The sequence below is a fragment of the Salvelinus alpinus genome, chromosome 32, assembly GCF_045679555.1.
Source record: "Salvelinus alpinus chromosome 32, SLU_Salpinus.1, whole genome shotgun sequence".
Classification (NCBI taxonomy): Eukaryota; Metazoa; Chordata; class Actinopteri; order Salmoniformes; family Salmonidae; genus Salvelinus; species Salvelinus alpinus.
Genome location: NC_092117.1, coordinates 28,372,473 through 28,391,354, shown reverse-complemented (window position 1 = coordinate 28,391,354; position 18,882 = coordinate 28,372,473). Strand labels below are relative to the sequence as shown.

Here is an 18,882-nt window from a genome sequence, read left to right as displayed (position 1 = left end):
GCCTACAGTACACCATGAGTCTACAGTACACCATGCACCTACAGTACACCATGAACCTACAGTGCACCATGAGCCTACAGTACACCATGAGCCTATAGTACACCATGAGCCTACAGTACACCATGAGCCTACAGTACACCATGAGCCTACAGTACACCATGAGCCTACAGTACACCATGAGCCTACAGTACACCATGAGCCTACAGTACACCATGAGCCTACAGTACACCATGAGCCTACAGTACACCATGAGCCTACAGTACACCATGAGTCTACAGTGCACCATGAGTCTACAGTACACCATGAGCCTACAGTACACCATGAACCTACAGTACACCATGAGCCTACAGTACACCATGAGCCTATAGTACACCATGAGCCTACAGTACACCATGAACCTACAGTACACCATGAGTCTACAGTACACCATGATCCTACAGTACACCATGAGCCTATAGTACACCATGAGTCTACAGTACACCATGAGTCTACAGTACACCATGAGCCTACAGTACACCATGAGCCTATAGTACACCATGAGTCTACAGTACACCATGAGCCTATAGTACACCATGAGTCTACAGTACACCATGAGCCTATAGTACACCATGAGTCTACAGTACACCATGAGCCTACAGTACACCATGAGCCTATAGTACACCATGAGTCTACAGTACACCATGAGCCTATAGTACACCATGAGTCTACAGTACACCATGAGCCTACAGTACACCATGAGCCTATAGTACACCATGAGTCTACAGTACACCATGAGCCTATAGTACACCATGAGCCTAAGGTACACAGTGAATAAGTGAACATGTAAGACTATGTAGATACAGTGGCTTCAGAAAGTATTACAATTAATTAATTAGTATTTTTTTATCAATGATGTACACAAAATATTCTAACATCAAAGTGCAAGAAAAATTCTAACATTTGTAAAAATGTAAAATGTAAAAAATTCAAAAAACACTAATATATCTTGATTAGAGTCAATACGTGCTAGAATAACCTTTGGCAGTGAATACAGCTGTGAGTCTTTCTGGGTAAGTCTCTTTCCACACCTGGATTTTGCAATATTTGCCCATTATTATTTTCAAAATTCTTCAATCTCTGATAAATTCGTTTTTGATTATTGCTAGACAACCATTTTCAGGTCTTGCCGTAGATTGTCAAGCAGATTTAAGTAAAAACTGTAACTCGGCCACTCAGGAACATTCTCTGTCTTCTTGGTAAGCAACTCCAGTATAAATCTTTCAGTGTCTGGTGAAAAGTAGACTGAACTAGGTTTTCCTCTAGGATTTTGCCTGTGCTTAGGTCCATTCCTTTTCTTTTTATCCTGAAAAACTCTGCAGTCCTTAGCGATTACAAGCATACCGATAACATGATGCAGCCACCACTATGCTTGAAAATATGGAGAGTTGTACTCAGTAATGTGTTATATTGGATTGACCCCAAACATAACACTGTCAATGTGCCCTTGAGCAAGGCACTTACCCTAATTGCTCCTGTAAGTCGCTCTGGATAAGAGGTTCTGATAAATGACAACAATTTCAATGTAATGTCTATCCTTGAAAGCACATGAAAACAGTAATGAGAGTCCTAATGTCCACTAATGTTCTCATGGTAACATGCCGACTACTAATCATCAGACGCAACACGGCTAGGGCGGTGCTGTGTTTGACAGTGATTGATAGTTTTCCTCAGTACATTTCTAATTAAAAGAAAAAAGAACTAGATAAAGTGGATCAAACCTCTCTAACAACTGCAATTAGTGATTTGGCTGCTTTCGCTAATCGACCCGTTAATAAGAACGGTCGGTTGGTCGGCGAGTCACTCACTTTAAGTTTAGAACAGGATTCAATAACAAAAGATGTGTATATTAATCACCAGAGAGTAATCACTTTGACATTGGAGGAAGGGATGATTGAATCAATGTATCTGAATACATGAAATAATAATTACCATGCAAAACAGCATGAAAGAGAGTGTGTAATGAACCTCATTGTCAGGTCAAACATACTCTTCTAACAGGAGAGGGTAGTACATGCTACACAGCCATGTTGGAAAGAACAAAATGGGAAATATCGTCAAAACTGCTGTGTATGGGTTATTTCTTCTTAATTTAGTGTTAAAGTTAGGGGTACAGTTATGTGATGTTCAAGGTGAGTTGTAGTAGTTGCTTAATAGCATTTGTAATTAGAACCCACTGTGTTTCTGTCCTTTCTACCATGACCAAATAAAGACAACTAAGAGGCTTCCAGCAGGAAGTAAAAACGGTAATACTGAAGTAAACAAAAGTCCTGTAAGACCTATTACCAACAAATGTGATTTTCTTTTAATAGTGAAACAAGTTCAGTTACTACATGTCATGTTTATTCTAAACTAAACAATGACGACAATTGTATTATGGACTTCACGCATCAACGGGCAAAACGGCACATACCACACTAGCTGTCATTCAGCATTTCCCTCAAATCAAAGATGGCCATCAAACATGGCCAGAAGAGCAAACGCCACAGGAGCTGTTCACAAAAAGGTGAAGAGCAAACGTGATAATGACTACTAAAATTCACAAAATGTTGTGTTAAAAATAAAAAAAATAGTTACCATTACTACTTTATACTGAGACCAAAAACAAAAAATACTACTTGGGTCATTCAAAAAAAATAAAAAAAATACTAGTTGTCGAAATCAACAAACACTTTTGTATGAACATCATACGTGATCAGTGAACCACCTTTCAAAGACTTCTGTCTGACTTCTCCCTCTCAGATCCCTGCCTGTCAGCCAGCTCACTTCATCCTACAACCACATCTCTCTCTCTGCTGGTCAGACATCAATTACCAGCTGCTGCCCTGAAACCGCCTGGCCACCTCCACGGTGACATATATCAATAGTAATCTGACGTGTGGCTGGTGCTGGAAACAGTCCCCCACGTACACATCGTGCCCTGGACCCCCGACTGGCAGCACCTGCCTCACCGATGGGGACGTAAGGGGCCATGCGTCAGTTAGCTCCTTCATCCTCTCCTCTGGCCCTCCAGACACCCAACACAACACTTATTAATCCACTTCCTGGTGCTGCTAAGTTACTGGCCTGTCTGTGTCACTGTTGCCACGGCTACCACCCTAGGACCCTATCATTATTATCCTCATTTCAGCTGTGATCCTGACGCCTGGTAGGCAGCTCTCTACCTGGGGCTCCCAATACTTCCTGGCTGGCTCGCCAAACACTGATCCGACATGACACAGTGACAGAAACCATGGGAGATGGGGATAACAGGGGAGAGAGGGGGCTGGAAATAAAAGAACAAGGGATGAGGAAGAAAGAGAGGGAGAGATGGAGAGAGGTAGAGAGAGGGAAGGGTGGCATAGAAAATAGTGGAGAGAGAGAGAGAGGGAAATAAAAGAACAAGGGATGATGGAGAAAGAGAGAGAGATAGAGGGAGAGAGAAGGTTGGTTGGAGTTGGCCAGCCAGGGCCCTTGTGGCGCAGGGTGTGCCCATCAACACGGATGAGTGTTAGCTGAGAGCAGCGTGTCACAACGATGGAGGGCTTGGATCACTCACATCAGGCCTTCATCTGACTGGAAGAGATCAATCTCCAGGCCTAATACAAAAGGACATGGTAAAATATCCTTTAACATGGGCCCTCCTCTTTGTCTCTCTTTCTCTTGTGTCAGTTAACCGGTAAGTAACTCTGTTTGTCAGGCCACTCTGTTGACCACTCTCTCATTTTCACCTCTCATTTCCTCTGTCCCTTGTATTCATGTTCAAAGCACAGTGTTAGGGATGGGTGATTTACTGACAATTGTATTCTACTTAGCACATCATATCTATATTGCTATATTTCGTATGAGCACATCACATTATGACTTCTAACTAAATATTACAATCATAAACATCTGATTTGTTTAAAGGGCAAACATTCCAATTGTAATTGAACAAGAAATCCTTTGCTGAAAACCTTGTACAAAACCTATTGCTAACGATTCTAGGTGACAGCGGAATCTTTGAAAAAAGCTAGTTATATACTGTAAGCAGAAACTAAGTGATGTTGCATGCTGTCTGGAATCAAAGGGGAACCACACGCCACACTATGACAGGGATTGTAAAGAAGGAAAACAGCCAATGGTTGTGGAAGGACAGGTGATAATAGGGTTGTGGTGTGTATCTCCCTCCCCCTGGCCTTGCAGTGCCCGTACCCACACATAGCTTTACTGCTACCCTACTCTTCTTGATTTACATGACATATCCCCCCTCCGTATGCAGGGAAGAGAAGGATGGAGGGATCGAGGTATGATTAACTGTCAATCTGTCCCTCACTGTGACTCTCCTCTCCTCCTTACTCCCCCTCTCTCTCTCTATTAAATTCTGCCTTCCCTCCGTCTCGCCCCCTCTTATTCTCTCTCTCTCCTTATTATCCTCCTTCTCCCCCTACCCCTGACATCATCCCTCTCTCCCTACCCCTGACATCCTCCTTCTCCCCCTACCCCTGACATCCTCCCTCTCCCCCTACCCCTGACATCCTCCCTCTCTCCCTACCCCTGACATCCTCCCTCTCTCCCTACCCCTGACATCATCCCTCTCTCCCTACCCCTGACATCCTCCCTCTCTCCCTACCCCTGACATCCTCCCTCTCCCCCTACCCCTGACATCATCCCTCTCTCCCTACCCCTGACATCCTCCTTCTCCCCCTACCCCTGACATCCTCCCTCTCCCCCTACCCCTGACATCCTCCCTCTCTCCCTACCCCTGACATCCTCCCTCTCTCCCTACCCCTGACATCCTCCCTCTCTCCCTACCCCTGACATCCTCCTTCTCTCCCTACCCCTGACATCCTCCCTCTCTCCCTACCCCTGACATCCTCCCTCTCCCCCTACCCCTGACATCCTCCCTCTCTCCCTACCCCTGACATCCTCCTTCTCCCCCTACCCCTGACATCCTCCCTCTCTCCCTACATCCTCCCTCTCTCCCTACCCCTGACATCCTCCCTCTCTCCCTACCCCTGACATCCTCCCTCTCTCCCTACATCCTCCCTCTCTCCCTACCCCTGACATCCTCCTTCTCCCCCAACCCCTGACATCCTCCCTCTCTCCCTACCCCTGACATCCTCCCTCTCTCCCTACCCCTGACATCCTCCGTCTCCCCCTACCCCTGACATCCTCCCTCTCTCCCTACCCCTGACATCCTCCTTCTCCCCTACCCCTGACATCCTCCCTCTCTCCCTAACCCTGACATCCTCCCTCTCTCCCTACCCCTGACATCCTCCCTCTCTCCCTACCCCTGACATCCTCCGTCTCCCCCTACCCCTGACATCCTCCCTCTCTCCCTACCCCTGACATCCTCCTTCTCCCCTACCCCTGACATCCTCCCTCTCTCCCTACCCCTGACATCCTCCGTCTCCCCCTACCCCTGACATCCTCCCTCTCCCCCTACCCCTGACATCCTCCCTCTCTCCCTACCTCTGACATCCTCCCTCTCTCCCTACCCCTGACATCCTCCCTCTCTCCCTACCCCTGACATCCTCCCTCTCTCCCTACCCCTGACATCCTCCCTCTCTCCCTAACCCTGACATCCTCCCTCTCTCCCTACCCCTGACATCCTCCCTCTCTCCCTACCCCTGACATCCTCCCTCTCTCCCTAACCCTGACATCCTCCCTCTCTCCCTACATTCTCCCTCTCTCCCAATCCCTGACATCACCTTACTGTCCTCAGCCCCTGACATCACCTTACTGTCCTCAGCCCCTGACATCACCTTACTGTCCTCAGCCCCTGACATCACCTTACTGTCCTCAGCCCCTGACATCACCTTACTGTCCTCAGCCCCTGACATCACCTTACTGTCCTCAGCCCCTGACATCACCTTACTGTCCTCAGCCCCTGACATCACCTTACTGTCCTCAGCCCCTGACATCACCTTACTGTCCTCAGCCCCTGACATCACCTTACTGTCCTCAGCCCCTGACATCACCTTACTGTCCTCAGCCCCTGACATCACCTTACTGTCCTCAGCCCCCTGCACATCACCTTACTGTCCTCAGCCCCCTGCACATCACCTTACTGTCCTCAGCCCCTGACATCACATTACTGTCCTTAGCCCCTGCACATCCCCGTACTGTCCTCAGCCCCCTGCACATCACCTTACTGTCCTCAGCCCCTGACATCACCTTACTGTCCTCAGCCCCTGACATCACCTTACTGTCCTCAGCCCCTGACATCACCTTACTGTCCTCAGCCCCTGACATCACCTTACTGTCCTCAGCCCCTGACATCACCTTACTGTCCTCAGCCCCTGACATCACCTTACTGTCCTCAGCCCCTGACATCACCTTACTGTCCTCAGCCCCTGACATCACCTTACTGTCCTCAGCCCCTGACATCACCTTACTGTCCTCAGCCCCTGACATCACCTTACTGTCCTCAGCCCCCTGCACATCACCTTACTGTCCTCAGCCCCCTGCACATCACCTTACTGTCCTCAGCCCCTGACATCACATTACTGTCCTTAGCCCCTGCACATCCCCGTACTGTCCTCAGCCCCCTGCACATCACCTTACTGTCCTCAGCCCCCTGCACATCACCTTACTGTCCTCAGCCCCCTGCACATCCCCTGACAGCTAGAATTATAACCCTGGTTCATCACTGCCCACCTGTCCAATAAGTCCAATAACCAAAATCTTTACTTGCCACACACCCTGGGACTCAATGACTTTATTGACGTGTAATCTTCATAAGGGGAGAAATATTGAGCATGTAAGGTAGTTCTGAAGACATCGTATCATATTATCTACATGAGGGTTGTAGGGCTAGGACCTGACAGAGCTAATTGTAATGGTACATGTTTCAGAGCTCACAGGGTATTATGTGCTTGGCTGAACCAGCAAGCCCCAGCTGTGGTATATAGGGGATGAATGTCAGCTCAGGGCATTGGAATTAATGAAGTCAAATATTATAGAGCTCACATCACAACGCTGATACCTTAGATCGCTTCATTTGTATCCTGTAGGGGCTTGGAGACAGCTTAGCCAGAACAGCTAATAGTAACAACAAAACAACTGTAGCATAACACAATGGATGACCTGCTCTACCTGAGAAAGAAAAAAACAAAAACTGGATTGAAACAAATGCTAGGGCACTGCCTCAAAGTACTGTTTAAAGTTCAGTGGATATCAGCTGTTTGTATATCAGCTGTTTGTATATCAGTGACTTGAGCAGTTCCTGGGCCAAGATCCTGGACCAAGATGTCACAGTGGGTTAGTGATAGTGACAGGCAGTAAGGGAAGGCCCTGAGGTTCTGTTCTCTCTCCTCAAGGTTATCTTCATATCCTCCTCTCAGAGCCTCCATTAGGATCTACTGCCTGCCCGCTCCAGTACCAACACATCGCATCGCGCTCTCTGAAAACACATAATAGATCATTTTATATTGTGAATGTCTTCAGATAGCACTCTGAACAGCTCAAAATAATAGTATTTATCTTATGCCTGGTGTAAGTCTATGTATGAAAAAATAATGGTATGTTAATCTATATTTCTAGTGTAGGTCTATGTATGAAAAAATAATGGTATGTTAATCTATGTTTCTAGTGTAGGTCTATGTATGAAAAGATAATGGTATGTTAATCTATGTTTCTAGTGTAGGTCTATGTATGAAAAATAATGTATGTTAATCTATGTTTCTAGTGTAGGTCTATGTATGAAAAATAATGTATGTTAATCTATGTTTCTAGTGTAAATCTATGTATGAAAAAATATGTGGTGTTCCTTTTTCTTTTTGTCGATACAAGTGCCAAAAGGCATTAAATACACATGCCAGGCCAGGCCAGCCCAGAGTCATATCCCGAAGTCATCCACATCTCAGGGTCAGAGTGCGGAAACAAAAGACCACCACCCAGCGAGACATGCATGCGTGTTCACTCCAATTAATCTAATTTCATGCCATTTTCCCTTTTCCACCACCATCCGATTACCCCTGAATCAGGGTTCACCCTGGAGTCCTCGGACGTAGCTATAGGAGAAACAACAGAACTAGGCTCCTGAGGGTTGCCAGTTAGCACTGGATTAATGGTGTCAAGTGGAAAGAGAGTTTTTGATCTTTCTCAGGAGGCTACCCCTGTGAATTGTATCCAGGCCTTCAGAAGTGCTCATAGTGCTCCATACTTAAGTCCCTATAACACCCCTAAAGTCATTATTATTTTCCTGACTTTCAGTTACAGTATATATCACCTTTTGTTTTAGCAGTTACTGGTTAAGATTGCTGGTAGCTTGACTCACCACACTGTGATTTCCAAGCCACCAAATGCAGCTGTTTTCACATGTGGACACATGACTATGGTGGTTAAAAAGTAACAAAGTGTCCCTTTAAATGCAGGTATCATGTACCGTCTACTGGCTCATACATCATTGAGGTCAATCAGAAGGTTTGGTTTTTGAAAAGGAAATGCATCCTTAGCAGAGGTGAAAAGCAGTCGTTAAAAATCAATCTGGAATAAATTCAACCATCTGACCTAAATGACTCAGACGTCAACCCAATCATCTCGCAGCCACATGACATGTCAGAAACGATCTACCAATCAAATTATGACAGTAAAATAACTTGTCTGCTCGTATTAAAGTGACGGGGAAACCTGTTCCTTTCGTTTAAAGCCATTTAGTCAGCGAGTCGTTGTGACAGATTAAAAGGTTGTTCTGGATGCTGTACCATTGGACTGACTTTGCTCTCTCTTCGTTCTGGTGAAGCAGGAATGTTGACATTGGTTATTATGAAAGACCTGCTAATTCCTCCTGTAACTCAAGCTACCTATTCTAATCCAAGACATTAATAAAACACACAAATAGGCTCTGATCCTCATAACCCAAAACTAGCTGACCTCAAGCACTTCATTTGACCACACAACCTCTATAGACATTGACATTGTGATTGGCTATTAAAATAAGACACACCTCTGATTTGTTAAGTAGGAGAGCCAAGCACAAATACAGGCTAAGATATTTATCATTTTTAGCTCCCCTTGCATCCATCCATCCAGGAGATAATGCACCACCTCTCTTTCCAAGGCAACGGGTCCCAACGAGGGTTTCACATCGCCCCTGATGCAATGAATAATCCACACAGCAGTTCATGTGAGCTATGCTGATACACCCACCATAGTTTGTGTTCAGACATCACAGCTTAGTGTCTGCTGATTGTATATTGAAGCCATGGCCAGTTAACAATAAATCACTGGATTCACCAGCCAGAGAGAAAAGCAGTTTAGACAACGGCCCAATGACAACGGCCCAATGACAACGGCCCAATGGTAATTGACAGATGAGTTGAGGTCCTTCCACTACATTAGCTCTGGAACACTGAGACTGAGCTGGGAATGGTGGTTATGTGTGTGTGTTCGTACGTGCGTGCTAGTGTGTTTGTGTGTGTATGCGTGTCCTAAACTAAAGATGTGTGTGTGTCGCTAAACTAAAGATGCTGTGGCTGATGTGTCACTTATATATGTACCACTGCTCTTAACAACAATACAATGTACTCATTCTTTCACGTTTCTGTGTAATAGATTAACCATGCATGCTCCCTCCCTCACTGCTGTGATGGTTGTACTGCGTGCATGCCTGATGACTGTTATGAGCGAGCAAGACAAAAGGCTTGGCGATGTAGCTATGTCATTTATCCATTGGGGTAAGAGAAATCACACATCATGATTAATTGACAAGGAACTGACTACATAAGATGTTTAACCTGATTAGACTTGAGACATATTTTCATCTTGAGTGTTTAGTGAGTGTGATTGAGAAGTAGTAATGTAGAACATGTTAACTCTGAATGAATTCACAGTTCATTAAGACAAATCAGGCAACACAAAATACAATGATATTTGACCATTTCTAACTCACATACTCATCATAGCTGTTTTATGTGGTGAACATCTCTACATAAAGATTATTGTCCAATGACCTAGTTTTAGGATGACTTTAATAATGCTATCAGAGTTCACTGAATCCTCTGTCCTTTCAGCGTGACAAGTAACCTAGCAACTACCAAAACATTAGAAGGTCTTCATCCTCTTCGTGAAGGGTAGAAAGAACATTACACCGGCTCACCCTACACACTAAGCCATCCCTTTCACAAAGGAGAAACTGGAGGACCCATCGATCCTGCTGTATAAATATCTGGCGAGCGTCCAACGTCATTCATTACCCTGATGGACTCCTCTGTTGCCAAACCGGGGAGAGAAAAGCGCTGCAGACCTGCGCTAGCTAACTTCTGTCAGGGACTAGAAGTAATACTGGGAAACACTAGACCACATCTCAGATGTCCTCTGGGCTCACAAACCACGGTGGAACATGAATAATAGTTTGACTTGCGTTAGCAATCAGCTTTGAGAGACGGTTTCTAACAGCAATGTGGCCTATCCATTAGATATATGTTTTGTCTATTCAATATCACTGAGACTGAGGCTGACCAGTCATACCAGGAACTGGACCCGGTTCAGAGGAACCACAGGGATGTTATTGCAGAGTGGATTGGGCCTGGGATGACATGAATTCATGTCCTTGTCTGTCTATCTCCCTGACAGTTTCTCAGTAGATGCCCGGGTATCGTTTCACAGTCACCGTCACCAGCTTGTATAAGACTAACTGGGTGTGTCCAATAGTCTTTGTCATGGTAAATCACATGGGCTTGTCTGTAATGGTCACGGAAGGTAAAGATTTAGGAGGATGGGTGTTCCAACACTGCTCATAACAGTTTCTGGAATTAAACATTTAATTTGTTCTCTAAACTTAAGTGGCTGTTTATAGTGTTTTAGTCAAAACAAATTCAGCACATCTTCCACTTGACTTAAACACGTCTTAAAAGGAAATATCATAAAGGAAAAACATTTACTTTTATATTATTATAAGTGAGAAAAAAAATACAAATATCTTTTAAATGAAATCCCTAATAATCTTGACACAAAACTTGATGGTGTCATCTTTCCACTTGAAGTTAAACCTGTATACTTTCAACTTCACTTTTCAGAACTCGGCACCTCAAGAGACTCGTTCGACTACATCAAACAGCAAGGTAAAAAACAATAGTGTCACCGACATTTCCCCCAAACCTAGCACAAACAGAATTATTCAGAAGGAGAGAGAGAGGAGAGAGAGGGGGGTGCCATTCGCAAACTGAAAGATAATGACACTTGGTGCAAGGCAGCGATCTCAAAGCAGTTTAAAGCTCAGCAGTTGAAACTGTCAATGAAGTTAAGGTTTTAATCTAGCTGAGCCCCAGCCTCCTCATCTCTAACAGAGAGAAAGAACGTCCTGTGAGTTCCAGCCTGCGTCCCAAATGGCACCTTAATCCCTATACAGTGCACTCCCTTTTTTTTTTACCAGAGCCATATGAGCCCTGTTCAAAAGTAGTGCATTAAATTGGGAACAGGTTGTAATTTGGGATGCAATCCCATTGAGTTCCAGTTCTCTCCTGGATAATAACAGCGATAGTCAAGGCCTGCCTCCAAAAATGAAATTTCATCATAATTTCTCCAGTGAGGAGAGGACAGGGAAGTGTCGTGTGTTCTGGACGTGTGGTGAGGGATTGCGATGCCCGCTTCCCCCTCGCTCTCCCTCCTCTCATCCATCTCCATAGCCCAGCACTAATGGGTATTCATGTTGCAGAGCCAATCCACTGCTGGGAGGAATAAGATCACATCACATCGCCCCGATAAAGGCAACAGAGCCACACCTCACAGAGGGACAGCAGATATACCACAGAGAAACAGAAAATATATACGACAGAGGGACAGCATATATACCACAGAGGGACAGTAAATATACCACAGAGGGACAGCAGATATACCACAGAGGGACAGTAAATATACCACAGAGGGACAGTAAATATACCACAGAGGGACAGTAAATATACCACAGAGGGACAGTAAATATACCACAGAGGGACAGCAGATATACCACAGAGGGACAGTAAATATACCACAGAGGGACAGTAAATATACCACAGAGGGACAGTAAATATAACACAGAGGGACAGTAAATATACCACAGAGGGACAGCAGCTATATCACAGAGGGACAGTAAATATACCACAGAGGGACAGAAAATATACCACAGAGAGACAGCAGATATACCACAGAGGGACAGCAGCTATATCACAAAGGGACAAATAATATTGTCACACCCTGACCGTAGAGAGCTGTTTATGTCTCTATTTTGGTTTGGTCAGGGTGTGATTTGGGTGGGCATTCTATGTTCCTTTTCTATGTTTTGTATTTCTTTGTGTTTGGCCGGGTGTGGTTCTCAATCAGAGGCAGCTGTCTGTCGTTGTCTCCGATTGAGAACCATACTTAAGTAGCTTTTTCCCACATGGTTTTTGTGGGTAGTTATTTTCTGTTTAGTGTTTTGCACCTTACAGGACTGTTTCGGTTTTATTTTATTTCTCTTGTTATTCTGTTATAGTGTTCTGTTCTAATAAAAAAAGCATGAACACTTACCACGCTGCGCTTTGGTCCGACTACTCTTCTTCAGATGACGAAAACCGTTACAAATATACCACAGAGGGACATTAAATATACCACAGAGGGACATTAAATATACCACAGAGGGACAGTAAATATACCACAGAGGGACAGCAAGTATACCACAGAGGGACAGCAGATATACCACAAAGGGACAGTAGAAATACCACAGAGGGACAGTAAATATACCACAGAGGGACAGCAGATATACCACAGAGGGACAGCAGATATACCACAGAGGGACAGTAGAAATACCACAGAGGGACAGTAGAAATACCACAGAGGGACAGCAGATATACATGACTGGCAGCTACTCTCTGTGTGTGAAGCTGTGCGTCACAGAACACTAATAGACCCTAATGGAACGTATTCAATCAAAACCTGGAACCAGATAAAACATTGGAAAGGAGACAGTGGCAGCAAAGTGAAAACAAACCTAAACGGAATAGGAATACAAACATGATTCTCTCAGCAAGAAAATAGACCTACTGTATATGATTTATATGCCTAAAAACCTGGTTATTAGTTAAGGACCCAAACAAAGTCTCATATACGCTGACTCCAGATCATTAAAACATATTAACCCACAGAAACTCGTTTTGGAAATCAAAAGCACATGACGGTACACAACATCAAAAAAGCCAAAGTTATTAATACACAGGATTTTTTGGGGGAAAGGAATCCGCCCTGTTCGCCCATTATATATTCTTGGCATCCATTCTAAGTGTAGCTCGAAGGTGGAAATACATGATCACGATGGCTATTTCTTTCTTTATGAGAGCTCATTACATCCCTGTGTTGTGAGTTATCGGCCCATTTTCTATCCATATCTCTAATGGCTTTAAAACTGATCTTTAGCACCTCATCAGCTGCACAAACTGGCAAACACCTCAAAGGATATAAGACTTAGTGACAAGTACTTGTGAGAGACTTTTATGAACTCATTTCTGGCGATTAAAGCAATATGTTTTTATATTGTCAGAGTGTGTCAGTGTGTTACCCATAGAAGCAACCTCAGTCAACATCGTTGTTGGAGGATGATACTGTAGCAATGTGTGGATAACTTCACTTGTCATTCTACATAGTCATTATCCAGTTATACATCATTAAGGAAGTGTATAGTCTGTAGGATCTCAGACCGCCATAGGTCAATGTCCACATTATTGTATTTATCACCTACTTGATTATAATAGACACAAGACCAAAAGCAGAACTACACTGAATTGGCATGTGCTCAAGAACTACAGTTCAGGCAGTTCCGTTTCAGTGTGTGGTATTACTCTCTCCTTAATACAGTCCTTAAGGCCTTCATAATACCATACAGTACCTAATTCACATACAGTGTGTACTGTAGGGCCTACTGTAAACCTATGTCTGGATGCCTTGCAATAGACATACACAGTGGACTGACTTGACTTAAACACTTTTGCTCCAAGGGGAGCATAGGTCATCCATAAACTTCCTCCAGCTTCCTTCCTGATTTGCACTTCCTACAACTCCACACATTTCTTGTTAACAAACTATAGTTTTGGCAAGTCGGTTAGGACATCTACTTTGTGCATGACACAAGTCATTTTTTCCAACAATTGTTTACAGACAGATTATTTCACTTATAATTCACTGTATCACAATTCCAGTGGGTCAGAAGTTTACATACACTAAGTTGACTGTGCCTTTAAACAGCTTGGAAAATTCCAGAAAATGATGTCATAGCTTTAGAAGCCTTAGATAGGTTAATTGATATAATTTGAGTCAATTGGAGGTGTACCTGTGGATGTATTTCAAGGCCTTCCTTCAAACTCAGAGTCTCTTTGCTTGACATCATGGGAAAATCAAAAGAAATCAGCCAAGACCTCAGATTTTTTTTTTGGACCTCCACAAATCTGGTTCATTGTTGGGAGCAATTTCCAAACGCCTGAAGGTACCACGTTCTTCTGTACAAACAATAGTACGCAAGTATAAACACCATGGGACCACACATCCGTCATACCGCTCAGGAAGGAGACGCATTCTGTCTCCTAGAGATGAACGTACTTTGGTGCGAAAAGTGCAAATCAATCCCAGAACAACAGCAAAGGACCCTGTGAAGATGCTGGAGGAAACAGGTACAAAATAATCTATATCCACAGTAAAACGAGTCCTATATTGACATAACCTGAAAGGCCACTCAGCAAGGAAGAAGCCACTGCTCCAAAACCATCATAAAAAAGCCAGACTACGGTTTGCAACTGAACATGGGGACAAAGATCGTGCTTTTTGGAGAAATGTCCTCTGGTCTGATGAAACAAAAATTGAACTGTTAGGCCATAATCACCATCTTTATATTTGGAGGAAAAAGGGTTGAGGCTTGCAAGCCGAAGAACACCATCTCAACCGTGAAGCACGGGGGTGGCAGCATCATGTTGTGGGGGTGCTTTGCTGCAGGAGGGATTGGTGCACTTCACAAAATAGATGGCATCATGAGGATGGAAAATGATGTGGATATATTGAAGCAACATCTCAAGACATCAGTCAGGAAGTTAAAGCTTGGTCGCAAGTGGGTCTTCCAAATGGACAATGACCCCAAGCATGCTTACAAAGTTTTGGCTTAAGGAAAACAAAGTCACAAAGCCCTGACCTCAATCCTATAGAAAATATGTGGGCAGAACTGAAAAAGTGTGTGTGAGCAAGGAGGCCTACAAACCTGACTCAGTTACACCAGCTCTGTCAGGAGGAATGGGCCAAAATTCACCCAACTTATTGTGGGAAGCTTGTGGAAGGCTACCTGAAACGTTTGACCCAAGTTAAACAATTTAAAGGCAATGCTACCAAATACTAATTGAGTGTATGTAAACTTCTGACCCACTGGGAATGTGATGAAATAAATAAAAGCTGAAATAACTCATTCTCTCTACTATTATTCTGACATTTCACATTCTTAAAATAAAGTGGTGATCCTAACTGACCTAAGACAGGGAATTTTTACTAGGATTAAATGTCAGGAATTGTGAAAAACTGAGTTTAAATGTATTTGGCTAAGGTGTATGTAAACTTCCGACCCTGTTTTTGAACATACTTTGGCAGCAATTACAGCTACAAGCTTGGCACCCCTGTGTTTGGGGAGTTTCTCCCATTCTCCTCTGCAGATCCTCTCAAGCTCTGTCGGGTTGGATGGGGAGTGATGCTGCACAGCTATTTTCAGGTGTCTCCAGAGATGTTTGATCAGAATCAAGTCCGGGCTCTGGCTGGGCCACTCAAGGACATTCAGAGACTTGTCGCAATGCCACTCCTGCGTTGTCTTGGCTGTGTGCTTTGGGTCGTTGTCCTGTTGGAAGGTGAACGCTTGCCCCAGTCTGAGGTCCTGAGTGGTCTGGAGCAGGTTTTCATCAAGGATCTCTCTATACTTTGATCCGTTCATCTTTCCCTCGATCTTGACTAGTCTCCCAGTCCCTGCCGCTGAAAAACATCCCCACAGCATGATGCTGCCACCACCATGCTTCACTGTAGGGATGGTGCCAGGTTTCCTCCAGACGTGATGCTTGGCATTCAGGCCAAAGAGTTCAATATTGGTTTCATCAGACCAGAGAATCTTGTTTCTCATGGTCTGAGTCTTAATGTGCCATTTGGCAAACTCCAAGCAGGCTGTTATGTGCCTTTTACTGAGGAGTGGCTTCCACCTGGCCAATCTACCATAAAGGCCTGATTAGTAGTGCTGTAGAGATAGGTGTTCTTCTAGAAGTTTATCCCATCTCCACAGAGGAAATCTAGAGCTCTGTTAGAATGAGTATCGGGTTCTTGGTCACCACCTCTAAGGCCCTTCTCCCCCGTTTGCATAGTTTTGCCGGGCAACCAGCTCTAAGAAGAGTCTTGGTGGTTCCAAACTTCTTCCATTTAAGAATGATGGAGGCCACTCTGTTCTTGGGGACCTTCAATGTTGCAGAAATGTTTTGGTACCCTTCCCCAGATCTGTGCCTCGACACAATCCTGTCTCGGAGCTCTACGGACAATTCCTTCGACCTCATGGCTTGGTTTTTGCTCTGACATGCACTGTCAACTGTGGGACCTTATATAGACAGGTGTATACCTTTCCAAATGATGTCCAATCAATTGAATTTACCACAGATGGACTCCAAATTGTAGAAACATGGAAACAGGATGCACCTGACCTCAATTTCGAGTCTCACAGCAAAGGGCCTGAATATTTATGTAAATTAGGTATTTCTGTTTTTTATGTTTATTAATACATTTGCTAAGATTTCTAAAAAACTGTTTATTGGGTATTGTGTGGAGATTGCTGAGGATTTTAGAATAAGGCTGCAACAAAATGTGGTAAAAGTCAAGGGGTCTGAATACTTTCCGAAGGCACTTTATATTCCCCATTTGAACAACAGATTTAGTTCCGTAGCGGTGGAAACGGTCCTGCTATAATCATTATGAGATACAGGGAAATGTCTCTGAGAGCACATACTGAACCTTTAATAGGGCCTGCTAGGAGTGTTCTGTCTTCCCTCACTGCAGGTTTATGGAAAACATTTCCATACTCAGAGAAACTTAGGACGGTTGTATAAATGATTGTAACGGCAGTCTATTTCGTCCTCCTCATCGGACGAGGAGAGACGAGAAGGATCGGAGGACCAATGTGCAGAGTGGTAAGTTTCCATGATATTTAATATACACGAAAACAATACACGATACAAAATAACAAACAAACTAACCGTAACAGTCCCGTGTGGCACAAACACTGACACAGGAAACAAACACCCACAAACCAAACGTGAAACCCCGGCTGCTTAAGTATGATTCTCAATCAGGGACAACGATAGACAGCTGCCTCTGATTGAGAATCATACCAGGCCGAACACAAAATCCCAACATAGAAAAACACACATAGACAACCCACCCCAACTCACGCCCTGACCATACTAAATAAATACAAAACAAGGGAAATAAGGTCAGGAACGTGACAGAACCCCCCCCTCAAGGTGCGAACTCTGGACACACCACCTAAAACTCTAGGGGAGGGTCTGGGTGGGCGTCTGTCCGCGGTGGCGGCTCTGGCGCGGGACGTGGACCCCACTTCAACATTGTTTTTGTCCGCCTCCTTAATCGCCCCCGTGGCCTCTTATGAGTGGCGATCCTCGCCGCCGACCTTGGCCTGGGGACCCTAGCCATGGGTCCCGAATGCACGGGGAATTCCGGCAGTGCCGGACAGGCGGGAGACTCCGGCAGCGCTGGAGTGAAGGGCGATTTTGGCATCGCCTGGCTGACTGCAGGCTCTGGCGGATCCTGGCTGGCTGGCAGCTCCTGGCTGGCTGGCGGCTCTGGCAGCTCCTGACTGACGGACGGCTCTAGCGGCTCCTGACTGACGGACGGCTCTAATGGCTCGGGACAGACGGGCGGTTCTGACGGCTCAGGACAGATGAGAGACTCTGGCTGCGCTGGAGAAGCGGAAAGCTCTGGCAGCGCTGGACAGGCGGGAGCAACTGTAGAGAGAACCCGGAGAGACAGATGGTGTCCCCTTTTTGGTTCCAGTTAGAACCGTTTTTGGTTCCAGGTAGAATTATTTTGGGTTCCAAAGGGTTCTACCTGGAACAGAAATTGGTTCTTCAATCTGGGCAGCCGAAGAACCCTTTTTGGATAGCACCTTTTTTTCTAGGAGTGTAGGATGAATCATGAGTGAGCTTGTTAGAACGTGCAGTTAGTGGTAAATAGACCTCATGACAGCCTATTCACATTCAAACTAAGGCTCGGATTTTAACTATGTTAGTGACAGAGATACATCCTTTGCTTCTGAGACAAAGATGGAGTTCGGCTAAATCATAGCCTGGTGCCATAAGCTACCTATCCAACAACAACAAAATAGCAAAAACAGTGATAATTTCCCAGGGTCCCTCTTCATAATGGCTCATCCATCCTCAACAATATCAATTTATCAAGCATTACTGATCCACCCCATCCAGCTGTCTGATAATGAAGGGAGAGAGGGAGGGAGGGAGGGAGGGAGGGAGGGAGGGAAGGAAAGAAGGAGGGAGGGAAAGAAGGAGGGAGGGAAAGAAGGAGGGAGGAAGGGATGGAGGTAGTAATGGAGGGAGGGAGGAATGGAGGGGAGAAGGAGGGAGGGAGGGACGGACGGAGTTTCGGGAGGGAGGGCGGGACGGAGAAAGGGAGGGAGAGAGGGAGGGAGGGTGGGACGGAGAAAGGGAGGGAGAGAGGGAGGGAGGGCGGGACGGAGGGCGGGACAGAGGGAGGGATGGAGAGAGGGATGGAGAGGGAGGGATAGAGGGACGGAGAGGAGAGGAACGGAGGGGAGAGGGACGGAGGGGAGAGGGAGACATAGGGTTCGAGGGAGGGACGGAGGGTTCGAGGGAGGGAGTGAGGGAGGTATGGACGGAG

General features: G+C 45.1%; 1 protein-coding gene across 2 annotated transcripts in view; it reads right to left on the bottom strand.

Annotated features, from left to right (window-relative positions):
• Positions 1-18,882, bottom strand: part of LOC139562568 (leucine-rich melanocyte differentiation-associated protein-like) — a 467,479-nt gene that overhangs the window by 13,434 nt on the left and 435,163 nt on the right. Inside the window, exon 7 of one of the 2 annotated variants that reach the window (XM_071380342.1) lies at positions 6,705-7,402. The exons of the other annotated variant lie outside the window; for it this stretch is intronic. Coding sequence (XP_071236443.1) covers positions 7,359-7,402 — 44 coding nt within the window. The 3' untranslated portion in view covers positions 6,705-7,358. Of the gene's footprint in view, positions 1-6,704; positions 7,403-18,882 lie in introns of those variants that run through there. 2 annotated transcript variants of the gene reach the window in all.